Source organism: Cibotium barometz, chromosome 13 (assembly GCF_041138505.1).
Source record: "Cibotium barometz isolate CiBa-2024 chromosome 13, ASM4113850v1, whole genome shotgun sequence".
Classification (NCBI taxonomy): Eukaryota; Viridiplantae; Streptophyta; class Polypodiopsida; order Cyatheales; family Cibotiaceae; genus Cibotium; species Cibotium barometz.
The window spans coordinates 16,887,353-16,915,349 of NC_141058.1; the positions used below are offsets into that span (position 1 = coordinate 16,887,353).

Below are 27,997 nucleotides of genomic sequence, written 5' to 3' on the forward strand. Positions count from 1 at the left end.
GTCGCTCCAGGTTTTTAGTGCAGCTTCGGGAGCATTGATCAATTGGCGCAAGACAGTGGCCTTTTGGATCAGTAGTGCTCCCACTCCGGCATGGAGTCCGGACCCCGGTTTTAGATGGATTCCTCCCGGCACAGCAGTGCGGTATTTGGGATGCCAGATCGGCCTCGATTTGTCACCTGAGCAGCAGATTGCCCCGCTTCTTCTGAGCATTCGGAAGAAGCTATTGTATTGGAGTACAGCTCGACTATCCTTGGCTGGTAGGGTGGTGGTGGCAAATCAGGTGCTGTTAGCGACTATGTGGTACATTACGTCTTGCTGGATTTTCTCGAGCTCTTGCATCAGCCAGGTACAGAGGCTGATCAGGAACTTTCTGTGGTCTGGGCGGGACGGTCAGCCAGCTCGGGCAAAGGTTGCATGGGCAGTTATTACACTTCCGCTGGCTCAGGGCGGTTTGGGCATTATAGATCCAGTCGATCAGAGTAGAGCCTTATTGGGGAAGCTTATTGTTCGGGGGTTGCTTCCAGGCGCTGAGCCTTGGAAAGAGCTCCTCTTGCAGCGACTGCAGGCCCGGGCGCCTCCTGCAGGGGGTACTTGGGCACCAGAGATTCGCTGGATCTTCATAGAGATGAGGAGGACAGGCCTCAGTAGAGGATGGGAGGACAGATTTGCTTTGAGTATCCTGCGAGCTTGGGAGCTGTTGAGACCGGGGCTCTCTCAGCGGCCTCCTTCTTGTGTTGAGGAGCGGGCCAGGCAGCCGCTCATCTGGAGCCCAGCGGTTCGTACAGAGCAGGGTCATATGCTGGGTTCTCGGCCTCGTCTAGCCTGGGGACCTTTAGCGGCAGGCCCAGCTCGTAGTTTTGGAGACTGGCAGGCTTTCTGCAGTCTACCAGAGGAGACCCAGGTGGAGAGGCTGAGTCACTTCAGAGGGGGATTGATTATGAGGGATGATATTCAGGAGGCACTTTCAGAGGAGTGGTTCACACCTCTCGAGCCAGTGGCCCCACGGTGGATGGGAGCCTTTACACAGTTGGAGATCCTGATTGCTGTCAGAGCTAGCACTGAGGATGGCAGATGCCTCTATTATGAGATTCAGGATGAGGGCAGACTCCAGAGAGTGGAGGTGGAGTCGCCTTTGGTTGCAGAGTGCACCTTTCAGAGGATTCGGGTAGTGGCTGCCGCTTCTCGGAAGTGGCATATTGACCCCGACCCTGCGGACGTGCTCCCGGATTGGCGCATCTGGGCATATGCAGCGCGCCCCTTGGCCCGGCTGCAGTGGGACCCCGGAGAGTACGAGTGGCATGATCCTTATGCATCCCTTGAGGCCACAGAGATCACATTTTTCCAGTATACTGTTAGGCTGGGACGGCATATCTTGACGGCGAGGAGGACGGTGTCTCCAGCGGCAGCGGGGCATTGGCGATTGCAGGGACTATCACAGGAGTTCCTGGAGGATTTCTGGGCTCGGCTCTGGGCTAGTCGACAGGCCCGCAGGATCTCGGCTTTTCAGTGGCTGGTCGCCCACAGGGGCTCAGCAGTTGGCACTTGGCTTGTTTACAGCGGTCTTCCGGCGGCCTGCGTCCGATGCGGCCACCCTATGGAGACACAGAGACATTGCCTGTGGGACTGCCCTCAGGCACAGCAGATTTGGCTGCGGATGCTGCGTATTCTGGCCCCCCTCTCTCCAGAGGGTATGTTTACGTGGGGTGCCGCTGCTTGGTCGACTTCGTCAGGGCCTGCTATGGGCTATGAGATGGAGCAGGGCAGTCAGGCCATCAGATTTATTAGGGGCCAGCCTCGCCTGGTTCCGGCACCGGATTTCTCGTCCGCCAGCTGGACACAGGAGAGGGATTTACGATGGGAGCTCCTCAGCAGCCTCACCATCTGGTTCACCTGGAGGGCCCGGTGCTTCACGGCCTTTGAGGGGAGATTGGAGCCACCAGCAGAGACTGTTCGGGGGATTTGGCAGGAGTTGATCCACACCCTGCGAGGACAGTACGACCGCATCCGGGGAGACTCGGATGAGGCGATCTTACGGCGCCAGGCCTTTCATACCACTTGGCGCTGCGGCCCGTTCTATACCCTACACACGGGATCCCCCCGTTGGCACTACAGGCCACCTGTTTGGCTCTTTCCCCCCCCCATTGTATGATTTAGCCGCTCAGTCCTTTAGGCTGATGCTTGTATTTTGCAGCACCTAGGGAGAGTCTCCCGGGCTGCCATGATGTATTCACTGCTCTTCTCTCTGGTAGGAGCAGGAGAGATCTCTTTTGTAGCCCTCCGGGCGTTTTTTACATAACTAATGAAAGGATCTTTTCTCGGGAAAAAAAAAAAAAAATATGCATATGCAAGGCCTCATAAATGGCCAGTACAAGCATGAAAATGATGATGTAGACCATATGGAGATGATATATTCCAACACCTTCTCTTCAGCACCAGAGGGTCAGTCCAATACCAGCACGCTGAAGTAAGAACTCCAAAAGTAGCTGAAGCTTGGTCCGAGGGATCCTTTGGTTGATCAATGTCCTGTAAAGCATATAAGACTAAAAAGGATCTACGAACACTTGACGAAGAAGAACACCACATCCCTAGCTCTCATGGGGAGTATATAAGGGTTGTCCTCCATTCCCCTCATTCCATCTCATTATTCTGCATCCACTTGAGGTCATTAGCAGTTGCTTCTGCTTCTTACCATTGTACAACACCTACGGGCTTCCCTCGTGCTCAGTTTTCAGCAATAAACATCAGTTTCCAGCATTTACAGGTCTTGTACTTGGGCCTACACTTGTGTTTTCTATTTGCTTCACTTTCTTTCAGCATATCCAATGGGTTGCGTGGGTGACTCTTCTCCCCTCGGTGTTGGATTGGAAGAGGCTCATGAGTCTCACAGAGGATTAGAGAATGCTTTGCACCCAGCACTTGAGAGACACTAGTCAGAGGATTACGCAGATGAATGCAGCCATACCTAACCATTGGATCATGGGGAACTTGGTGGAAGAACCTCATCACTTACAGTTTGGGGTATTCTTAGGAACAGGGGTACCTATTCAGGTCATGTGCCTTACCACTTTGGGTGAGGATGATGTACCGGTCTTCTACTCCATTTAGCATAGATGGCTCTTGGAGAGAAGTCTTGAGCAGGATAGATGGCTCTTGGAGAGAAGTCTTGAGCGGTATATCATTGAGGGTCTGGTGGTCCGGCCAGTGAGAGTGGTGGGCAGGGCAGGAAAGCACATCTATATTGATCCAACAACTCAAGGGATGATTACGGACTCTTGGAGCCTCTGATTATATGATGGGTGTCCTATCAGATACTCACACTGAGTGGGTGTGGAGTGATGCTTTTGATCCCATGAAAAGCCTGCCCTTCTTCAGCTACATTGTGCGGAATGCCAAACACTTGGTTCTGGGACAAATCCATAGAGTCTCTACTTCGAGACTGCATTGGGAGGCTCATGGGATCACCCTTGACATTCAGGAAGCTTTTTGGGAGAGAGGGTGGCACTCGTATAGGGAAACAAAGATTTTCACTTTTATTTGGCTTTCTCTACATTGTGGACTTAGCAGAGATCGGTCATTGGCGCTAGCCAGCTTGTCTGAGATGTGCAGGAGCTTTCGAGACAGTTTACCTTGCTTATGGGAGTACAGGGAGGCAGAGAGGATCTGGACTACAATAGCACACCTTTTTGGAAGATGAGGAGAGATGCCTACTTTTCTTTTGGTGCTATTAAAGACAGAGATATGATCATGCGCGTTATCTTAGGAGTCGGTCGGCGGTGTCACAAGCCAGAGTCAGGTTACGTATCTCTAGCACAAAGGTTGGACAGTGCGTGGGAGATCATTGCTAGGATCAAATCCGGGCACATCTGGAAGGCTAGGTGCACCTAAGGCACTTTGGTTTATGATACCTAGTGCATTTGCAAGATCTGGTGTGATATTATCGATGCGCTCATGGCCACTTGGGCTAGGATTCAGGGATCTTCGAGGGCCGTAGAGAGAAAATGTGGCCAATTTATGAGAGAATGGGATCATGGCATTTTTTTCACTCTCTCTCATATGGGGCATTGCTGGCAGCACAAGGCACCCGATTGGTTGAGCTTTTCCCCTTGCTTAGTATGAAATCTCCCTTTTTGCAAAAATTTTCATACTTAATAGAAGTCTCTTTCCCGGAAAAATAAAATTAGATTGAATGCGCAAATAATAGTGCAACGGACCCAAATTTGACATCTCAAATGTACCATGTAACTCAGCTTTAAAGGCTGAAATTTGATCCACATCAGGGCCTGTACCAAAAGGTTGTCCCGAATTGAACAAAGTCAAGAGTTTATCAAACAGATCTTGTGAGCCTACATCTTGTTGTTTTTTACATGTGAGCATGGGCTGAACTGAGTTTTCCACAAAAACGGCCTTATCCTTGAGCTTATATCATCTTTGCTTAGACACAAGAGCATAAGCTAGACAACCAAAAACTTGCATGTGAGCCAATGAGGGCTTCCTTCCGTTCCAGGCCTCATAAGGCGTGATAGACTGCAAGGCTTTGTTCGGCATCTGTTGAGTACATATTTAGTACACATAACACTCCAACCAAAAACCATGAGACAAATCTAAAGAGATTGTGGGGGAAAGGGAGAACTTCAACGCCTAACAAGCAAACACATACACACACACACACACACACAAGAGAGAGCAAGACACGAGAGAGATGGATAGCAAGCACACACACACACACAAGAGAGAGCAAGACACGAGAGAGATGGATAGCAAGCACACACACACACACAAGAGAGAGCAAGACACGAGAGAGATGGATAGCTGAATTTTCTTCTATCTTCTTCTTCTCTACTCAACCAACATAACTTAAAGATAAGAGTACACACTATATGGGTTAGTACTCAACTGCTACAACATACAAGGGTTGGTCCATAATGTGAACGCGACTAAATGAGCTGGCGCTAAAACTATGCCAGTCTCTAGTAATCCAAAATGGCTGTCACACAGCTTGTCATCCCAGTGGCCACATATCACTCATAATCTCACCAACCATGCCAGTGGTGTAGATGCGGAAGCTATCACCCAGGCGGGTTATCAATGTCTGCCGTAGCACTAGTTGAGGTCGATACCTCAACACTCCCCCTCGAGCTCAACTCCACACATTGCACTCCAAGTAAGCTCCTAAACTTGTGAAGCTTCTCTGTGTCCAATGCCTTCGTGAAGATGTCAGCCACTTGATCCTCTGTGCTGATATATACCAGATCTACATCTCCTGCTAAAACCTTCTCCCTCACAAAGTGATAATGCACCTCAATGTGCTTCGTTCTAGCATGATATACTGAGTTACTGTATGTTGCTCATGTTGTCACAATATATGACAACTGTCCTATCCACAAGCTCTCCCATGTCACCAAGTAGCTTCTGAAACCAAGCTACCTCACAAGCTGCTCTGCCTCTGTACTCGACAAGGCAACTGTTGGTTGCTTCTTATTGCTCCAACTCACAGCAGCACTCCCAAATGAGAACATAAAACCACTAGTAGATCTCGTGTCTGTAATACTACCAGCCATCTGTGTACCCATGCAACTGTATCTCTGTACCAGCCTCATAGAAAAGTCTATAATCAATTGTTGGATATCTGAAATCCAATGGTAACAAGATACTCCCCGATCTTATTTGACCATGCTCTTGGGTGCCTGCTTCAAGCCATACAAGGCTTTGCGTAACCTGTACACAAAATCTAGATGTGCATCACTCTCATAACCAAGTGGTTGCATCATATACACTTCTTCTTGCAAATCACCATGCAAGAAAGCATTCTTTACATCCATTTGATGTAAAGACCAAACCTTCGCTGCAGCCATAGCAATGACAGCTCTCACCGTTGCCATTCTTGCAACCGGGTTGAATGTCTCCTCATAGTCTATGCCATAAGTATGCGCATAGCCCTTGGCAACCAATCTTGCCTTGTACCTGCTCACTGAACCATCAGCATTGTGCTTGACTTTATACACCCACTTACATCCAATTGTCTTCTTTTCCTTAGGCAAAGGCACTAACTCCCATGTTGCATTTGCATCCAATGCTGCCATCTCCTTATCCGTGGCATCTTTCCATTTCTTATTTCCAATTGCCTACTCAAAGCAAGTGGGCTCAACCTCGTGTATTGCTTTTACCATGTAAGCATAACGATGTGCTGTATATCCATCATATCTCAACCTGTCAACAGGATATCTAACCCTCATAGACCTGCGTACACCTGGATCACTGCTAGGTGTCCTCAAATTAACCCTGATTCTCCTTACACCAGGAGTAACCATAGATGGAATGCCAAGCTCCTCATCAAGGCTTTGCTCAGAGCCACTAGAGTCACCATCCACATATGAGTGACGTGTTGACAGATTAGGCACAAAAGGTTGATCTACGTATTCTTTTCCTTTTCCTGATACATGTGTACCTGCATCATTTCTCAACCTGCCTGACCATGGGCTAACATTGGATCCACTGCTCGAGGACTCCCCAGGTCCACTCAGCACCTGTGATTGCTGCTTTACATGTGGTGCAACATCAACACTTCTTACATCTATATCTTCTGTTGCCTTCACTACTGGGGCATACCAGCTACTCGTCTCATCGAAGACAACATCTCTGCTTACTCGCATCTCACGAGTGGTAGGGTTATAGCATCTATAACCTTTTTGCTCCATAGCATAACCGATAAAGATGCATTTCTCTGCCTTTGGATCCAACTTTGTTCTCACTTCATCAGGAACATGTACATATGCAATACACCCAAACACTTTCAAGTGAGACACATCCGGTCTTATGCCTGTAAACTTTTGTTTACGAGTCATACCATGAACAGCTGCAGTGGGTGTTCCGTTTATAATGTACACAGCAGTTTCTACTGCTTTTGTCCAAAAGTAATGTGGCATATTCTTTTCAACCATCAAGGTACGTGCTACTTCTGCAATGAGCCCGTTTTTCCATTCTGCAACACCATTCTGTTGCAAAGTATACCTGCACGTAAACTGCCTCTTGATTTCTTGCTTTCTCAGGAAATAGCTGAACTCATTGGAGAAATATTCTCCCCCACCATCTGATCTTAGGGATTTTATTTGCATGCTTTTTTCCTTCTCTGAAAGTGAGCAAATACCTCACTTTTCTCTTTCATGAAATAAACCCACACTTTCTTACTGTGGTCATCAATGAATGTAACATAGTACTTGCAATCTGCAATTGTTGCAGTCTTGGTCGGTCCCCATACATCTGAAGGTATGACATCCAATGGCCTTGCACTGACATGCTTTTCATGTGGAAAAGCATGTTTGGCCTGCTAACTAAGTTGGCATGCTTCACATACCTTACGCATACCGTAAATCTTAAACTTTGGCAAACCTGCAACAATATTTTGGGTCTGCATAGACTTCAGTCGCTGTATATTCACATGATCAAAGCGCTTCTGCCATGTGTCAATATCTGCAATGACACCTGTTCCATGCGCAGACATGGTTGCCTTTATCTCAGTCATGTTCACATCCAAAATAAACATCCTGTCATTTTTGTTATCCTTTGCAACCAAGCGATACTTATTTTTGAAGTCTTCTACAAAACATCCTTCAGGATCAAACCTCACTTGCAGACCTTGCTCAACCATCTGTCTAACAGAAACCAGATTCTTTGTAATATTCGGAACATGAAGTACATCAGCCAAGTACTTTATTTTGTCATCCTGCATAGACAATGGCACTTTACCAACATGCACAATGGGATACGTAGTATCATCACCTGTTTCTACATAACCTGGTTTTTTCATTTTTTGCATATCTCTAAACCACTCAGCATGACTGGTTATGTGGTTAGTGGCGCCAGAATCCACATACCATATATCTTGAGATCCTGACACATCTCGTGTTATGAAACTAAGCATGTGCTGCATCACAAACAACTTCTCACTTCTGTCATCACCTCCTTGTTTGCTAGATGATGCATAGTTGCCTTGTTGTAACTTCCTACTTTTAATGTCATTCTGCTTTTTGTAGCAGTCCTTTGCCATGTGTCCTGGTTTGCCACATTAATAACACTCTATGCTATTTGCATTTTTATTTCTTTGCCAACCACCTCGGCCTCTTTGGCTCCCCCTGCCTATAGACTGACCTCTTCCACTTGTGTATGATTGCTGTTGTGAATCATTGGATTGTTGTTGTCCAGAATTTTGATTTACTTGTCGACCACCACCTTCGTCTCGTCTACGGCCTCTACCTGAATTAGAGTAGAAGGCTTGTTCCGATGTGTTCTTGCTTTGTGAAGAAGAATCCTCACCTAAAGCCTTTTCTTCTATGATCAACATAGATATCAAGTCTCGAAAGTTGGAAATATTCTCTCTAACTGCAATGGAGGTCTTGAATGGCTTGTACTCTTTGCCAAGCCCATTCAAACAAACACTCACCAAATCATCATCCTCCACTGATACATTGATAGACCCAAGGGATTCAACAATGCCCTTGGTCTTTAAGACATATTCATTGATGGACATGCTTTTCTTTTCCACAGTATGCAACTCTTGCTTTAACTGCAACTTCCTTGCCTTTGTGTTAGTCTGGAACATCTGAACAAGATTCTGCCATGCAACTGCTGAAGTGTTTGCATTTTGTATATGTCCTATCATAGTGTCTGTGACACTATGATAGTCATAGTGTCTGCTGAAGTGTTTGCATCTTGTATATGTCTGCTGAAGTGTTTGCATCTTGTATATGTCCTATCATAGTGTCTGTGACACTAATTAAAAGCTAGTACATGACTTTTCTTGCACCCTGATTCCAATCCTTAAATGCCTTTATATCTGCAAGAGTGGCATTCTCCTCAGATAACTCTGGAGACTCCTCATTGTCTCCTTCTACATAATCCCAAAATCCTTTACCGATTAGGAAATTGGTCATTCTGAACTTCCAGGCATGGAAGTTATTCTTATTCAGCTTCTCACTAACAATTTGATTAATTCCGTCAAACATGTTTTCCTGTAGCAATCAAATAACCTGCAAACAGACAACTTCTATATGCAACTTGTAATACAGCAATATTTCATGTAACTGCTGTAACAACGGTACTTCAGCACAGCCTGTGTGTCACCAAATGTGACCAGAGTACATGTATATACACCCAGTATCAATAATACATGTATATACACCCAGTATCAACAATACATGTACGAACCTTGTCTGCACTTTCAAAATGCACTGCTGCACTGCAATAACTAGATTTTGAGCAGAAACAGTTCTCTACCAGAACTTCCAGAAAACTGTCGAAAATATCTTAGTGTAACGAAACGGGACCCGTAACGCGTCCGAAACGCGAATCTGGCCGAAAAAACTCTGTCCAATAGAACTACATACCTACTTTGTAGCTCCGCTCCCGCGAAGATAGCTCCTCAATTAGAGATGTGTAGCTCCCAGAGCTACTGAGGGGGTGTTCTACCTAAACCAAGAAGGGGAAAGAGATGATGGTGTTCTTACCCGTGTAGTATCGCTTCCTTCCTTGCTTGTTCTTGCCTCTTGCTTGCCTCCTTAGCTCTCACACGAACTAGGCTCTGATACCATAAAGAGAATGTGGGAGAGAGGGAGAGCTTCAAACCCTAGCAAGCAAACACACACACACACACAAGAGAGAGCAAGACACGAGAGAGATGGATAGTTGAATTTTCTTCGATCTTCTTCTTCTCTACTCAACCAACATAACTTAAAGATAAGAGTACACACTATGGGTTAGTACTCAACTACTATAACATAAGAGGGTCGGTCCATAACGTGAACCTGACTAAATGAGCTGGCGCTATAACTATGCCAGTCTCTAGTAATCCAAAATAATTGTCACACAGCCTGTCATCCCACTGGCCGTATATCACCCATAATCTCACCAACCATGCTAGTGGTGTAGATGCGGAAGCTATCACCCAGGCGGGTTATCAATGTCCGCCGTAGCACTAGTTGAGGTACATATCTCAACAAAATCCTTGTCCTTGACCATGCATTGTGCCATCTCCATGAGAGTCGTGTTCTTCCAATCAGCCACACCATTTTGCTGAGGTGTGTAAGGCATTGTGCATTGATGTTTTATGCCTCTTTCAACCATAAATGCAGCAAAATCCTTTGACATATACTCTCCACCTTTGTCTGCACGTAATGTACCAAGCTTCTAATGGGACACATTTTTAGCCATTGACAAGAAGTGTTTGAAGCACATAAATATCTTATCTTTATCCTTAAAAGGATACACCTAGGTATGCTTGGAGTAGTGTACCGGAAGCAACAATACATCACCATCATTTCTGTCATGCACAATACACCTGTCATCCATAAATTTGACCACTAATTAGGCCTGTCGTAGTAGTAATGACCGAAATTGACAAGAAGTTCTTCTTGATGCCTAGTACATTAAGTACATCGTTGAGTGTAATTGTACCACCGTTGGCAGCGGCGGTAAGTTGGCCAACACCTTTTACTGGATATGAAGAGTTATTTGCACGTCACACTACCACTTGGGGAGCAGTCCCAAGTGTAGTGAATAGCTTACGTTGTGATGTGATGTGCTTGCTAGCATCATCGAAAAACCATCCGTTTCCAAACATCAGAGTAAGATACTGACATGCATACATCCACTGATGGATCATAGTTGCACTGCACCACGAAAGACCGCTTGTCATGTGCATAATTTTGCAGCATCTTTCTTCTCAACACTTGGTGCTGTGAGGCATTAGTCACTGACATTCCGCAGCTTTCTTTTTTTCTTTTTCTAGCCGCTTTGGTACTCATTGATATAGTGCCCAAGCTTCCTGCAGTAGTTGCAGTTACTCCTCTTCTTCTTTTCACCGCCCTTCTTGGCCTCCTTGCTAGAGGACTAGGCAGAATCAACCTTGGAAATCCCTGTGAGTAGGCCTTATCCTTGCCTCGCTTGTGATATAAGCTCGATCCCCAATGCGCATGACATTTCTATTCTACCTTGATAGCTCTTCTTGCAAGAGCATAGAGACCAACTCATCAAAATTAAGGGCATTTGGATTACCCTTCATCAAGAGCCTTATGGTTGAGGCACAACTCTAATAGGAGCGTAGTCACAAGAAACATTTCGAGGTTTTTGGGGTTTTGTTTCGAAAGGTTTCGTCCCTCGGCTAAGAAACCGCAAGGTTACCTAAAGAACTTATAGTAGCCATATGAAAACATAGCGTAATGATGAAAAAATGGTGTCTTCTCACACATCTTGGGAAACCGTCCTTATTTTGGTGAGGCATTATGGCAATTTTGCGTGATTAGATGCCACAAATGGTTAAATCAAGGACTCTTAAGCAATTGAAGAAGAGAAGGTAGAAATTGGAAAAGATTTAAGACATTGAAAGATGATGTATGAAGAAAAAGGGGAAAGAAGAGAGGAGAAGAAGAGCAAGGGAGAAGAAGAGGAGAGAAAAAGAGAAAGGAAGATGAAGAGGAGAGAAGAAGAGAATGAAGGAAGGAGGAGTAGAGGTGAAAGAAGTAGCAGAAGATGAAAAAGGGAAGGAGGGAGGCAAGAGAAGAAGAGGGAGGAAGGTGATGAGGAGAATATGGAAGAAAAACAAAAGAAAAAAAATCGCAGAAAAATCGAGGGGGGAAAAAAAAACTAAACCTGAAATTTGGGCGAAATTGCCGTACCGGAGAGGTTTCGAGGTTTTTTAAAAACGTTTTGACGTTTTGAGGTTTCAAGGTTTTGAAAGCTAGAAATAGGTTTTTTTGTTACTATGAATAGGAGTCAGGCAACGCATTCAAGACTGCGGGCACAAGTGTACTATCTGGATAAGCCTCATCAAGGCTGGCCAATTTCTCTCTTAAATCAAAGATGCAAGTGCATCTCATACCTGCTTGGATAAGCCTCATCAAGGTGTTTGGATTACCCTTCATCAAGAGCCTGATTGTCGAGGCACAACTCTGATAGGAATCAGGCAATGCATTCAAGAATGTAGGCACAAGTGTACTATCTGGATAAGCCTCATCAAGGCTGGCCGATTGCTCTCTTAAATCCTTGATCTTTGTTAAGTAAGCATCCATTGAATCTCTCATTCATATGCTTTGACTCTAGTTACCTTCTCAAATAGGCTGCCTTAGCCTCATTGCGTACATAGTACAAAGATCCAAGTGCATCCCATGCCTGCTCGGCATTTTCACAAGAGTGTGTGTGTGGGATAATGGACTTCTTCACAAAAAGAGAAATCATTGCATGAGCCTACGCATCTCTTCCATCCCATGTAGCTTGGTCCAGAGCAGGAGCTGGACCAACATCAGCACCACAAGTACGTGTTGTACTCATTGAACCACCTATACATGACGAGCCACGTATACGAGTAGAACCTGTTGTTCCACTTGGACCATGGTTTTCATCACTTGGAATCTCATCAAGGTGAGTTGCCTGATCGCTGATAGAATGTGCAGCGGAAGAAGGGAAAGTGGAAACACAGGAGAGAGAAGGAGAGAGAGAGAGAGAGAGAGAGAGAGAGAGAGAGAGAGAGAGAGAGATGGAGAGGAAACACAGGTGAGAACCTGCTCTCAATATCATCATCCAAAGGAATACATGTCCCGAGCAAGAGGGGAGAAAACCTCGTATGTGAGGGACTACAGCAAACAATGCTAAGCAAGCAGTGAAGAATGAGGGAGACAAGCGAGCTATATATATGCCCATATGAAGGCATCCGACTAGGAAAAAAGGTCCTCCGCGACTAGGGAAAAAGCCCAAGGCTCCATAAAATGGGAAAAAATATGGGAAAACATATGTGAGGGGTGACCAGCCCTTCTAGCTAACATGGTCAGTCCTAGAGGCTAAAATAGGACACCAAACAGGAAGCCAGCAAGAAGGGGATGATGTCTAACACCCCCTCTCAGCACCGGATGCTGAGTGAACTCCAAGAAGCCAGAGACGCCGTCCTCGATCAAAGATGAAAGATTGCAGAAACAGGTACCAAGAAAACAAGCAATCTCCTCAGCAACTTAGCTACAAAAGCAATAGAACAAGCTGCTAGGTACACCGCTCCTTTGGAAGAAAACAACCACGTAGGTCGCGACGTGCTGCTCCAAATAATGGTTCCAAACCCAAGTGTAAGAACACTCCCCGAAGTCGAATGTCGTAAATCCAGCCTAGAGAAGGTATGAAAAACCTCATAACCAACCAAGATCAGATCCTGTATATAATCAATCTTGGGAGAAGCAAACTGCTCCTCACTGGAACCCTCAAAAGAAATACAGTCAATCGGCTCCAACTCTATACCAAGAGTAGCCAAATGTTGTGCAAAAGCATCCTTTGAAAAGATCAGCATCGCAAGATGTAAAGACATTGTAGAAAAAATGGGATCCATCTGCCCAAACTCCATACCATGAGTTGCCCAATGTTGTACATAAGCACACTCCACTAAGGTGGGCATCGCCAGATGAAAGGACTCCACATCCCTCTCTGAAAAAAGATGTCGTTGGATTGGTACAAGCCCAAACTGATTTTGATCCAAATCCAAAAAACTCCGGAAGTACCACTGTGTCCCAGGCACGGTTAGCATCCACAGATCCAAAACATCCCATTGGGTCCAAAAAACCATCCTCCAAAACAACAAACTTGCAGAATTGGCAGGGGGAGGGGCATCCTCAGAAGCATCACAAAGAGAGGTAGAGGTAGACTCCTCACAATGAGGAAGGGAAGCAAGAATATAAACTGCAGTGGAACAAAGTCCTCGAGAGCATCTTTGAGAGCAGAGGATTGTTCCATAAGTAGAATCAGATTGATCCATGTGAAAGGATTACACCTCACAGTGAGGAAGGGAAGCAAGAATATAAACTGCAGTGGAACAAAGTCCTCGAGAGCATCACTGAGAGCAGAGGATTGTTCCATAAGTAGAATCAGATTGATCCATGTGAAAGGATCACACCTCACAGGCAAAACACCCTCCTTGTTCTGCAAACACCGCAAAGAACACATGCTCGGACAAAATAAACTTTGCTCAGGATCTCTGAAAAGATCACTGCTCTTCTCCAAAATCTGTAAACTCGTCACAGAAAGTCTCCACAGAAACAAACAGCTCTCGAAACTGATCCTCAAGGGAAGTAGCTGGAGATGGGCCCCCTCTAAGTGTAGAAAACTCCTATGGGAAGCAAAACGCAGCCAAAAACACTGCTATCCAGCAAAAAACAGCACTCCACCGCCAACAGAAGGCAAGGAACATGAACAAAACACAGGTATAGATGCTCCAAAATCAGTAAAACACTGATTGAAATCAGAAATTCAGTATCCTCCTCAAGTACCAAACTGCCTCCAAAGCCACAATCCAAACAAAACACCCCCTCTACAAGTGATCTGTGTCAACTGGAGAAGAAAACGCAGCAAAACAAGGGCTACAAACCTGAAAATTCAGGCTAGCCAGTGTCCATATATCCTATGAGGAAAAACGTTGAAGAGAAGGTACCTTCGGGTCCAACGGATGAAGCCCAAGTGAAGGTAGAGCTACCAGCAGAAATCAGTCAAGAAAAACATAGCAACCATGGCTGCAAATCTGAAAACGCAGAGGTATTCGGGGCAGTAGAAAGAAAAAATTCTGGAAACGCAGAAGAAATAGGTACACCCAAGCCTCAGATCAGCAAATCAGCATTAGAAAACCTTTAGGCGAAAAAACGCAGCATGTAGGCTGCTGCTGTCCTGCACAAAATAGGCGGCCAGCACTATAGGGGGGGTAGATGCTGAAAAACGCTGCAAATCTACTGTAGAAAAACGCAGCACTCTTGGTGTTGCTGCCCTGAAAACAGAGCAGAAAACAGGTGAAGGGGAAAACGCAGGAGTCAAAACCTGTAGAGGATAACCATGGGGCTGCAATGGAGAAGCGTCTGGAAGAGGCAGACAACCAGCAACAACCTGAGAAAAAAAATGCAGATCTGTCCACCTGCTGAAAAAACGCAGATCTGACCACCTAAGGAGGGAGAGGAGGGAGCATCCTAACCTTGGCCACCCTTTTATAGGCTCTTGGTCGGTTATCGGGCGTCCACACTTGGCTGCCCGCCCGTCCATACTTGGGTGCCCGCCCGTTAGTCTATCCATAACTTAGCTCGCCAATCAGCCTGCCTAGCTCCAAGCTTCCCCAAACCTCAAAGCTAGTCTTGTGTGCGTGTAGCACACGGTAGATACACACTGTGCACATGACATACTCCCCTTCCTCTAAGAGCTCACTCCTGAGCTCACTAAAAAGCCAGGTTAATCTCTCTGAAGAGTATTCAATGTCTCCCATGTAGCGTCCTCCTCAACACGATCCTTCCACTTAATCTTGTATTCCGTGATAAGCGTATTACGCAATCTTCTTTCACGAAATCCAAGAATCTTTTCACGTTCGTGCGCGGAACAAATGTCATGTCCTCGACATCTATGATTTCTTGAGGAGTAACTAATTGGTCTGTTCCACCCAGTACTTCCTTAAGTCTAAGGACATGAAATACAGGATGAACTTTCACATGAGAAGGCAAATCCAATTCATATGCAACTGAACCAATCCTTCGTGTAAAACGAAATGGTCCATAGTATCTAGGGGATAATTTCAGAGATCGACCTGTCCTTAAAAAGTCTCGAAATCTTTTGGAACTCGCAAATACACCATCGTTTCTTCAGAGAACTCTCTGGGTGAACGATGTCTATTAGAATAAAATCTGTCTCGGTCTTGAGCACTTCTAATAGATTCCTTCGCAACTTGTAACATTTCTTGCATATCTTACAAAAAATTACGTGCTACATCATGCTAAAGTCCTAAGAATCCCACTGTAACAGGTGATCTAGGTTGAAAACCATACATAAGCATGAAAGGACTAAAACCTGTACTCGTATGCTAAGTACTGTTATATGCAAATTCTAACATAGGAAGATAATCCTCCCATGAACTCTGTCTTTTGGATACATATGCTCGAAGCATATCTTCCAAAATCTGATTCACTCTTTCAGTCTGGCCATCAGATTGAGAATGATCTGAGGAAACTCAAATTCAAAGTTGTTTCCAACTTCTCAAAAACAAGTTTCCGAAAATCACTCATAAACTTAGAGTCCCTATCACTGACTATGTCCTGCGGTAACCCGTACAGTCTAAACAATTGCTCGATAAATTGCCGTGCTAATTGCGTAGCTGTAATAGTCTTCCGGGTAGGTAAAAATCTAGCCATTTTTGTCAAGCGATCTATCACAACCCAAATAGAAGCGTGGCCTTGATGTGTTCTTGGCAATCCGGTAATAAAATCCATGAAAATACTTTCCCTTTTATTACCTGGGATTTGCAAAGGATGCAACAACCCAGCCTGTCTAAAGTGTTTAGCTTTATTTGCCTGATAAATTTGACACTTGAGAACATAATCTTCTACATACCCTTTCATCTTTCGCCAATAAAAAGTGTGTTTCACTAACGATAGTGTCCTGTGTACCCTAGGGTGTCCAGCAGAAGGGGCGTCGGGCGCATCTGCAACACTATTCATGGACCCTTTCCGATAACGGATCTCAAAACCAAAATCTTGCATTAACTCAGTCCAACGAGCTTTCCTTCCTCTCAAATCATCCGCATCACACACATACTTGATTGACTGATGATCAGTCAATACCACAAATTTGGAGCCGTATAAATAATGTCTCCAAACCTTGAGAGCATGAATCACAGCATAAAGCTCTTTCTCAAGGGTTGGCCAACGAGATTGAGTGTCGTCTAGCTTTTTACTTTCAAAAGCAACCGGTCTACCATCTTGAAATAGAGCAGCCCCGATGGCAGTCACTGGCATCAATTTCAAGAACATAAGGCCGACTAGGATCGGGTAATGCTAAGATAGGTGCTTCCTTGACTTTATCTTTCAAAAGTCTGAAGCCCATATCCAAATCGTTATTCCAAGTGATACGCTGATTTGACTTACGTCCACGACCTTTCAATAAGTCGGTCATCGGTAGTGTGAGCTGAGAGTACCCCCGCACAGATTTCGGAAGAAAAACAACAAAACCGAGAAAAGAACGAAGTTGTTTCACTGTTCGCGGTATAGGCCAGTCCAGAACCCTCTGAACTGGGTCATAGTTAATGCTCAATCCATCTCTAGTGATCTTGTGTCCCAAGTAAATGATGTCTGTCATAAAAAACTCACATTTACTTAACTTAGCATATAGTCGATTCTATCTTAAAATAGATAAGACAATCGTGAGGTGTCTAACATGATCCTCAAGAGTACGACTATAGATCAAAATATCATCCAGGAACACAACCACAAATTTTCCCAAATGTTCACGAAAAAGATCGTTCATCATTTGCTGGAAAGTGGCTGGAGCATTGGTTAACCCAAAAGGTAATACGAGGAAACTCGTAATGGCCATACCTAGTCTGAAAGGCGGTTCTTTCGACATGCCTTTCATGAATACGTATCTGGAGATAGCCAGTACGTAAAGCTATCTTCGTGAAATATTTCGCTCCTGCTAACCGGTCAATCAGGTCATAGGAGGAGGATAACGGTTCTTAATGGTCAGCTTGTTCAATCTCTTGTAATCTATACACATTCTCCAGGTGTTGTCCTTCTTTCTCCTAAGCAACACAGGTGCACCCCAAGGTGATTTACTTGGACGGATCTGGTCCATCCTCAAATAATCTTCGAGTTGTTTAGCCAACTCATCTTCCTGAGCTTGGCTCATCCTGTAAGGTGGAATACGACAGGATGAGCACCAGGGATCAGGTCAATACGATGACCTACGGCCCGTTCAGGTGGTAAACCCGATGGCAGTTTCTTAGGAAATACATCTTGAAACGAATCAAGTATCTTCTGTAATTCTTTGCTTTTAAACACACAAGAGATGAGAAATGAAGAAAGTGGAATCAATATACAATGGAAAGTGGTATACAAAGAAGAATCCATTATATTTCCAAAATCAACTGTATTTACAAGAGGTCCCTGAGAGGGATGAATACAATCACCTAAAATACTATACTGGATGTCCCTATGCTGAAAAGAAAAAATATGACTAGACTAATCTATCTGGACTTGAAGAGTCTTAAACCACTCAATCTCTAATAACAAGTCTACATTTTCTAGGTGCATAACATAGCATTCCAGAGTATCTTTGTAGTCCTGAATCTGGATTGGAAGCATCTCCATCTTTCGATCCCATACTTGCCTTCCCGCAGGTAGGCGTACCTCATAAGTATGATCGCTGGGTGTCGTATTAAGACTCAATTTCTGCACAAGTTTGTAGTTAACAAAGTTGTGTGAGCTACCAGGGTCTAGAAGAATGTGAATTTTATGGCCATTCACTTCTCCATAAACTCGGAGAAGTGATCAGAACATGAGAAAGTACAGTAACTGACGTACCTGTTAAATCCCCATAGATCTCCTCGTGGAACGCTCCTGGTACGAGACTCGAAACCTGCAAACAAACAAACAACACCGCTTTTAAACTATTAAAAAAAAAACTAAAAAAAAACGAAAGCAAGCCCAAATCGGCGAGTGCTTTCTCTGTTTTTTTTTTCTCTCTTCCCTCCTGGCTTAACGTCGCCGGCTGCCAGCGTTGCCTGCGTTGCTGACGCCATCCACCGGGCTGCCTTCGCCAGCCTTCTGCTGTCGACTTACGTGCTGTCGGCGCCCCTTCATGCAGGTCTGCCTGGTGGTCTGCGCTAGCTTGCCTGCGTAGGCCTGGCCACAAGGCGGCGTAGGCCTGGGCGCCTGCCGGCCTAGCCTAGGCGCTTGCCTGCGTAGGCCTGGGCGCCTGCCTGCGTAGGCTTGGCCGACTGCCTACGTAGGCCTGGCCGACATTATGCGTGCGCCTACAACCAGTACAATAGTACCCAGTAGTACACGACCAGCAGTACCCGACCTTGCATGGCCAGCAATCGCTTCTCTCGCTCGCTCTCTCTCTCTCTCTCTTTCGTGCAGCCAAAAGCAAACGTGCTTATTTTTTTGTTTTCTCTCACCTGAAACTGTTTACACAGTTCAAAAACATCTTTCCTCTTCTTTGCAAAGCAAACAACCCTTTCTAGACCACAATCACTATCATCACGGGTTTCTATGATGAAAAAACAACATACTGAATCTGAAAAACAGCAGTATGCACAGAAAAACAGCAAGCTTTTTGAACACATACCTTTCTTCGACCTCATCTTCTCTACCTACCGCCTTGCTCGTTCACGAGGCATGCTCTGATACCACCGTCAAATCCCACCGGATCTCCTCGTGGAACGCTCCTGGTACGAGACTCGAAACCTGCAAACAAACAAACAACAAGGGGGCCTGACTCGCCTCCCAACCATGACAGCCGTGGGCAAGCCCACAGTCTTGGCTGTCAGCCACGAGCTGAGCTAACTAGGTTGACGTACCGACCAATCTCCTCCTCGCGACGTCCCATACTGCCACGAAGCTACCCTCGCGGGCCTCGAGATCGCTGCCGGCGTCGGCTGCGTAAAGCAGGTGCACGACTGTACTAGATCCAGGCTCCAAGACCATAGAGCTCTCACAAATCTCGCGAGACTCTATATGACTAATGACTAACCTTGGCCACCCTTTTATAGGCTCTTGGCCGGTCATCAGGCGTCCACACTTGGGCGCCCGCCCGTCCATACTTGGGTGCCCGCCCGTTGGTCTATCCCTAACTCAGCTCGCCAATCAGCCTGCCTAGCTCCAAGCTTCTCCAAACCTCAAAGCTAGTCTTGTGTGCGTGTAGCACACGGTAGATACACACTGTGCACATGACAATCATAGAAGCCGTTCATGAAACCCTAATCCAAGTTTAATATGTAAGCACATGTCATAATCTAGGAGATTGGTGACACATAGATGCACCATGGCTTGGTATCTTAGATGTCAGGTGGGCATTGACATCATCCTAGAGTAGATGATTGCTCCTCTTCTCCCGACCATTCGGAGGAAGATTCTTAATTTAAGCTCGGTGAGACTGGCATTGGCGGCCCATGTGGTAGTGGCCAATCAGGTTCTATCGGCCACCATGTGGTATCTTGCATCTTGTTGGGCATTGTCCCGATCATGCATTGGTTAGTTCCAATCCCTCATTGGCAACTTCTTGTGGGCAGGCATTGACCGTCAAAAGCAGACTGGGTGGCCTGGAGAGTCACTGTCAAACTTCTCCTCAAAAGGGGGCTGGGCATCATCAATACAGCAATTTAGAGCTACTTGGCAAGCTTATTCTCTACGATCTACAGACAAGGGGAGAGCCGTGAAAGGATTTTACGCTTGCTTGCATTTTGGCATGCATTCCTTCCTGTGGCTCTGACCACTAGATGGATCGTGTTCGCCACACCTATCCACAAACGGAGTACCTCTTTTGAGATCAAGTTTAGGCCAACAGGCCAACATTTATGGTAAAATGGAATTGGATTGGTAAGCACTTTACCTCACGAATATTTCGTGGTTCCAGATGTACTTGGAACAGTCCACCGATGCTGGATTTAATAGCAATATTCCACTAGTTGAGTCCTAGTCAAGGTAAGGGCTTGAGAACTTATGTGGATGCTATGGTGGAATATTGAATTCAAGGTCGAACTTACGCGTAATAGATTCTCTCCCACTGGGATTCATGAGGACATGAATACAATTGAAGGGGTATAAAATGAGGCTTAGGGGTCGATAGGACTCTGGGCAAGAGGCTAGGGCTAGCAAGGATGAGGTCTAGATTGGCCTTGGGTCACGTTAAAAGTAGACTAATGGCCAAAAAGGCAAAAATCCTAAGTATAGTGTTGAGTGTTAATAATTGGCAGGGCTGGTCTATAAAAGAGTATCTAGAGCTCAGTTATCATTATAGTGGAGAAACCCAAGGCAAAGACATCTGTGAGGTGCATGGGACCTCAGGGCCACAAGTAGCTCTAGGCAGGCATACGTCTTGGTGGTATGGGACACCAAGGCTTTGTCTCAGTGAGGTTAGACTCATGGCAATCGAGACCTCAGGTACGGGGCTGGTTGTGGACTGGGAACCTATGGCTGGGGGGTGAGTTGCTAACCAAACTCTATCGCGTCTTGGTGGTATGGGACACCAAGGCTTCTTGTCTCGGTGAGGTTGACTCATGGCAATCTAGACCTCAGGTACGAGGCTGGTTGTGGACTGGGAACCTATGGCTGGGGGGTGAGTTGCTAACCAAACTCTATCGCGGTGGTCATTGACGCCAGATTTGTGCAGGTTGTCTTAACCCTAGGAGGGTTCCGAGTATGTCATCTCTACAGACGTGTTGTTTTTTCTACTAGTAGATGGATCTTTTTTTAGAAAAGGAAATCCACCTCACTAGCAATCCTAGTGTTACTAGCCATGAACTATCTACTAGATGGCAGCAGCAAGAGCCACCTCTATCTACTCTCCTCAGGAATAACCTTCAAAAGGTTACACTCTTAAGTGCAAAAGAATAGGTGTCATGCTGTCTCTTAGAAGATTTGAGTAGAAAATATCCTCTTCTATTAAGACATGCTAGATCTTAAACTTAGCATCTTCTTGACCTTGAAATTTGTGCCTTTTTTTGGCTTCTCTTTTTTTCCAAGCACCCTTCCTCGCCCATGACCCCATTGCCATGTTCGTGAAACAGTGACAATTAAGGGGCAGGAAGGAAAGGGAGGACTGAATTCCAAAATGATTTTTCACAGTAAATCCTACCTCCTATGTCTCGACTCTCTTTAACAGATTATGCGCTGAATTTTATGTAAGGTTTTGCAGTTGGTCCTTATCTTGGGCTGGTGCAAAGCTTGTTGCTATATATTATGAGTTTAAGTGCACGAAAGTCAAAGGACGTCACAGTGTTCCTTTCTATTTGGTGACATGAGATGTTTATTGCTTAATGTTGCTCATGTTCAGCATTAACATGATATGCAGAGTGCAATTGCAGCAAAGCCGAAGGCTGCTTTTCAAGCCTATATCCTGGGTGGATTGTTGTGGATACCAATACCATTTGCATTGTCAACATCTTTAGGCCTGGCAGTACTGGCAGCAGATCTTCCTGTCACAACGGCTGAAGCAAATCAGGGGCTGGTTCCTGTTGCTGCTGCACTGTTTGTTTTGGGGAAAGGTATCTTCAACTTTCTTCTTGAATAGAGCAAGTCGTGAAAAACACTGTTACTAAGGGTCAACTCTCTGTTGTTATGGATTTGGTTGAAATTTGGATTATTCAATGTAAAAGCAGGAGATATAAGTTATGCCATACATAAAGGGATTATAAATGACTTGGTGCATTTTGTATAAAAGGGGTGTTCCCCACTCTTGAAGGCAATGATTAGAATTCTTGTTTCTTGTTCTTGTTTCGTTCTCTCTTTGCTGGGCATTTATTTCAGCTACAGATCTAGCTGATTTGTGGCGATCTTGCTGGGGAGGGGTTGTGCTTCCATCGCTCCCCCTCCCCAAATCACCGGCTGTTTTACGCCCCGTTTTCTTGTCCTGTATTGTACTGCCGTTGGTCGATGACTGCTTGGTGCCTGCATGTTGGTGCATTTTGTATAAAAGGGGTGTTCCCCACTCTTGAAGGCAATGATTAGAATTCTTGTTTCTTGTTCTTGTTTCGTTCTCTCTTTGCTGGGCATTTATTTCAGCTACAGATCTAGCTGATTTGTGGCGATCTTGCTGGGGAGGGGTTGTGCTTCCATCGCTCCCCCTCCCCAAATCACCGGCTGTTTTACGCCCCGTTTTCTTGTCCTGTATTGTACTGCCGTTGGTCGATGACTGCTTGGTGCCTGCATGTTGAAGCTCATGTTACCTTGTCACGTCACCAATCAGTCAAGCAGATGGGGGCTGATTTTTCATGTATCTCTAGAATGATATCCAAGCGAGACATCAAAGGCATGCCAGCTAGCAAGTACGAGAAGATCTACTTGAAGGCCCTCATGGAGGGTAAAATTCCTTGTCCATGTCCTTAGTCATGTTCTAGTCATTCATTTCATTGTTGTTGTCTATAAGTTGCTATGGTTTTATGCTGAAATCTTGTCTAACTAATGATCTTTATAGTTTTTAGGCCTAGTCTTGTAGTAATTAGACATTATGTGAGGGTGTTGAATATTTTGTCTCATTGACCTTAGTCATGGTTTTAACCAGCCATGTAATTGATGATGGCATCAAGGTCAAAAAGGTCAAGGATGGGTCATGTGTGATGAAGGCAAAATGTTTCCCCCATGTCATCACTGCATATAGTATACCTATAATGTAGGTGGTTTTGTATTCCCAAAATTGTCCCCTCTCGTCAAAAGTAATAGAAATTTTTTCTTGTTCTTCCCCCCCCCCCCCCCCCCCCCTCTCGAAAAAGATCCTTCTATTAGTTACCAAGAACAAAAATGGCTAAGTACAAACTTGGCTTCACATGGGGAGCAAGAGTCAAGAACGAAACATAAAAGGGGGGGAGGATGCTCTTCTCTTCTGGCTGGCTGCTCTAGGAGGAGAAGGCTATCTCATACAATGGGGGGAGGGGGAAACAACCCTAGAGGTGGTTTGTAGTGTCAAGTGGCCTCACCACCATTATCAGTGCCAAGTGGGCTCACCACACAGGTGGTCTATAGTGCCAAATGGGCTGACCACCACTGTTTGTGAGAAAGGGACCATGACACCAATGTTAGCAATCATCTCCTGTCTGTACACTATTATGTCAGGGCCTCTGTTGTGGGTGTGCCTGCCCGTTTTAGTGTCTTCCCATTTTTCCACTCTCCGTATATTTTTTCCTATTTTTTTGGAGAAGTGGATGGGTTGTCAGCTGCCCCCGATGCTGGCCGACTGTGTCTTTGCTGCCCGACTGTCCCTCAGTGCTGGCCGACTGAGCATTTTGCTGGTTGTGGGCAGCCAGGGCTACTGTCGGCTGATTATGGGCTGGTCGACCAGCAGCCAGGGGCCATATAAAATGGCCCCTTGCCCCCACACTCCATTATGTGTATTTCCGGGATTTTATTGGTGCATATAGTAGAGTTACATAGCTTCTCTCGCTCTTTCATCTGTGTCTTGCTCTCTATAGCAATTGTTTTCATTTCCGTTGTGCATTCTGACATGGTATCAGAGCCCCAGGTGGCTTGAAGCTTGCAGACAGTGGGACGTTGAGAATTTGTTGATTTGTGGTGCTGATTGGAGACTGTTTAGGCTGTACGGGACTTGGAGATCGAGTAGAAGGCAGCCATCACCGTTGGACAGCCATCTTGAATATTATTTGCAGCCTCTTCTTCTTTTTTCCCACCCACCCTCCCTTCACAAGACCTTGTGAACCCTTGAGATGGCAGATTTGCTTGAGATGGCTGAGCAGCACCTGAAGATCCCAACACTCTCCACGTTCCCGGTGGACCGATAGTTGGACGGGAACAACTACGGCATAAGGAAGGTAATGATGGAGTTTGTTTTGGAGTCTTATGACTTGGCTGATTTCATTGTTGTTGGGGTTCCACGGCCGGAGTTGGAAGATAGAGAGTTACCCTCTATACGAAAGGAACGGGAGGCACAGGCACAGTTATGGGATCGTGTTAATGCCTGCGTCCGTTCTTTCATCTTCCTAAATTGCACACCATAGGTGATCAATCACATAAAGCATATGACGCTGGCTAGAGGGATTTGGCAGCATTTGGCTTCTCTGTACAACGGGGTATCACCCATGAACAGGATTTCCATGGAAGTTCAGATGCGGGTGATAAATCTTGCAAAGTTTTCGACGATGCGGGTGTTAGACATATATATTAATTTAGTCTGAGGTAATTAGGCCTAGACCGGACATTATTAGTGTGTGCACGGGCAAGGGCCTAGTTGCCTCGGACTAAATTAATATATATGTCTTAACATTAAATCTAGGCGAAAGCTTAGGACACTTTCCAGTAAATAAAGATGTAGAGTTTAATGATACTTGAAGAAAAACTTTTTCTCCCTTTTCAAAAGATCGAGGAGATCTTTTCTTATCAGCATAAAACTTAGCTCTTTCAGCTGCTTGCTGAAGCTTAGTTTTAGCCAATGCTAGAGTATCTTGCATTCTTGCCAAAAATTCTGCCGCACTAGGACATTTCTGTGGTGTGCCTGTTAGACATATATATTAATTTAGTCCGAGGCAATTAGGCCTAGACCGGACATTATTAATATATATGTCTAACAGCGGGAGCACATCAACAAGTTGCAGGCTCTTCGGCAGGAGGTTCTCCAAGCTAGGAAAGAGATATCATCAGAGGATATGGCCATCACGTTGTTGTCCCATTTGTCCTCTCAGCATTTTACTCCTCTTTGATCACGAGTGGCAGGCTCAACACCATCACATGGGAGGAGCTTGTGCCAATGGTCTTGGACCAGGAAGAGCGATTTACGAAGCCTCCACAGGGCGGAGGTTCTGAGGCCTTGATTGGCCAGCGGTTGAAAGGCTGTAACAACAACACGCAAAGGGGGAAGTCTTCATTGGAGAAGTCTTATGAGAAGAAGCCCGATTCAGACTGTGAGAAACTGAAGGCCGAGAGGACCTGTAATGATTGTGGCGAGAAAGGCCACTATTGGAGGAAGTGTCCTAAGTGGACTGGAAGAGTGCTGATTCTTCAATTGCAGTTGCAAAGACTCTAGCCTTTGTGCACTTGGAGATTTTGGACACCGATGCTTCATCTTCTTCGAGGGAGGAGGTAGTTGGCTTCACCGCCAAGGATACTCGGGAATGGATTCTTGATAGTGGTGCTTCTAGGCACATGACTCCTTCCCGTGACTTCTTTCAAGATCCTAAACGGCAGTAGGTCGCATTTTCATTGGCGACAATTCCACCATACCGATTAACAGTGAGGGCCGGATGGAGATCATTCCCGATGGCAGAGGGGGGAAGCATTCCTCTCGTGTTCTTTACGTCCCCGTACTTGGTTTTCATCTGTTGTCAGTGCATGAGGTTTGCAAGACTGGCTTCCGGGTGGAGTTTGAGGAGCATTCTGTTGCTCTACGGGACTGAGAGACTGGCCAGGTTGTTTGGGAAGGCGGAGTGGAGAATGGTATATACAAACTCTCAGCACTCTCCTCATTGATAGGCTCTCAGATTGGTGACTTGTTTCGGTTTGGCCACTTGAATGTGGATACGTTGCGGCGAGCTTTTCGGGACCAGATGGTGGTTGGCTTGCCAAATGTTGGCAGCAAGTAGGGACGCTGTAGTTCTTGCATTCGTGGTAAGCAACATAGGGAATCTTTTCCGAAGCAGGCTTCCAGGCGGGCTTCGAAACCTTTGGAGTTGGTACACACTGACTTGTGTGGACCTATGCAGACCCCATCCTTGGGAGGTTCTTTGTATTTCATGCGGCTTGTTGATGCTTGTAGCAGATTCACATGGGTTTATTTGTCTTTCACAGAAGGACCAAGCTTTTGCTCAGTTCAAGGATGGTGGAGAAAGAGTCTGGCTTGCAGATAAAGACTCTTAGGGCTGACAAAGGAGGAGAGTTTTTTTCCAATGCATTCGTGCGGTTTTGTGCCAAACATGGCATCATGCGGGAGCTGGCCAATACAGGTTCGCCTTCAGAGAATGGAGTAGTTGAGCGTAAGAATAGGACTGTGGTGGAGATGGCGAGGATGATGCTGGAGCATCGTGATCCTCCTCGTCCACTTTTGGGAGAGGTTGTGGCTACGACTATCCATATCCTCAACCGTTCTCCGACAACTTCAGTACCGAACATGACTCCCTTTGAGGCGTATTTTGGAAGGAAACCAGGTGTCTCCCATTTCCGTGTGTTTGGGAGTGATGCATATGTGCACATTCCAAAGAAGCAGAGCAGGAAGCTTGACTCAAAGTCCCAAAAGCTTGTCTTTGTGGGATATAACTCTCTTTTCAAGGGATACAGGTTGTATGACCCAGAGAGGAACGAGGTTGTCGTCAGCAGAGATGTGGTTTTTGATGAGCATGTTCCAGTTTCCACTGTTGATGAGCCGCCACTTCTTGGAGACCCAGATGATTTTGATAATGATTCCGAGTCGATTGTTCCAGCTGGACAACCTCAGTTAGTTAAGGAGGTTGAGCGTGCGGTTGGAGATGAGTCCCCGCAGCAGTAGGAGGCTTCGCGTTCTGTTCCAATACCTAGGTGGTTGGTAGACACCCTTCGGGAGTCAGGCGTTACAGAGCTTGCCTCCGAATGGACCACAAAGGACGGACCTTAAAGATCGCATAGAGTTCGTGATAAAAGTCATTCAACGGAGGTTTTACACGTAAACTATGCTTTGATGTCCCATATCATGCGGGACAAAGAGCCCACTTCCGTCAAGGAAGCACTTGCACAGGATACTTGGAGGAAAGCCATGCAGGTGGAACTGGATGCCATAGAGAAGAATAAAACTTGGGAGTTGGTTCTGAGGCCCATCGAAACGGTCTATCATTGGTGTCAAGTGGGTCTTTAAGACCAAGTATACGTCTGATGGGTTGGTGGACAAACACAAAGCCAGACTTGTGGCTAAGGGTTATGCTCAGCGGCCTAGCATCAACTATGAGGATACCTTTGCACCGATAGAAAGGATGACCACGATTCAAACCGTTCTTGCCCTTGCTTCTTCTCAGCGGTGGCCCGTATTTTAGATGGATGTGAAATTTGCGTTCCTTAATGGTGACCTGGAGGAGGAGGTGTATGTTGAGCAACCTCCAGGCTTTGAGGTTCCAGGATCAAAGGGGATGGTTTACAGGTTGTGAAAGGCCTTGTATGGTCTTAAGCAGGTTCCCAGGGCTTGGAATCAGAAGATTGAGTCTTTCTTTATGCGGACTGGATTTTAGAGATCGGTTGCAGATCCAAACTTATATCTCTTTCGGGAACGCAGCATGGTCACGTTGATCATCCTTTATGTGGATGACCTCATTCTCACTGACGGTCATGTGGAGCACATTGCAGTGACGAAGGCTGTCTTGTCAAAGGAGTTTGAGATGACCGATTTAGGCTTACTCCACTTCTTCTTGGGATTGGAGATCTGGCAAACCCAAAGGGGGTTCTTTGTCTCTCAGCAGCGGTATGTCCATGAGTTGCTTGAGGCCTTTGGGATGGAGAACTGCAAGCCTATCACGTCCCCGATGGACCCAAATACAAAACTTATA

At 45.7% G+C, this 27,997-nt stretch overlaps 2 protein-coding genes across 9 annotated transcripts in view; one reads left to right on the forward strand and one right to left on the reverse strand.

The window, feature by feature from the left end:
• Positions 1-27,997, forward strand: part of LOC147632426 (urea-proton symporter DUR3-like) — a 120,663-nt gene that overhangs the window by 34,390 nt on the left and 58,276 nt on the right. For both annotated transcript variants that reach the window (XM_086807248.1, XM_086807247.1), the window contains exon 9: positions 21,841-22,033. In XM_086807248.1, the coding sequence (XP_086663374.1) occupies positions 21,841-22,033 (193 nt within the window). The remainder of the gene's footprint in view (positions 1-21,840; positions 22,034-27,997) is intronic.
• Positions 1-27,997, reverse strand: part of LOC147632427 (uncharacterized) — a 109,937-nt gene that overhangs the window by 23,160 nt on the left and 58,780 nt on the right. For 4 of the 7 annotated variants that reach the window (XR_015267199.1, XR_015267195.1, XR_015267198.1 and 1 more), the window contains 2 exons: positions 18,348-18,402; positions 17,899-18,215 (listed from right to left, as the gene is read on the reverse strand). The exons of 2 other annotated variants lie outside the window; for them this stretch is intronic. Coding sequence is in view for 1 of the 5 variants with exons in the window: in XM_086807252.1 (XP_086663378.1) it covers positions 18,202-18,215; positions 18,348-18,402 (69 nt within the window). In the remaining 4 variants the exon portion in view is untranslated. Of the gene's footprint in view, positions 1-17,898; positions 18,216-18,347; positions 18,403-19,196; positions 19,236-27,997 lie in introns of those variants that run through there. One more of the 7 variants, XR_015267196.1, reaches the window with a different exon arrangement.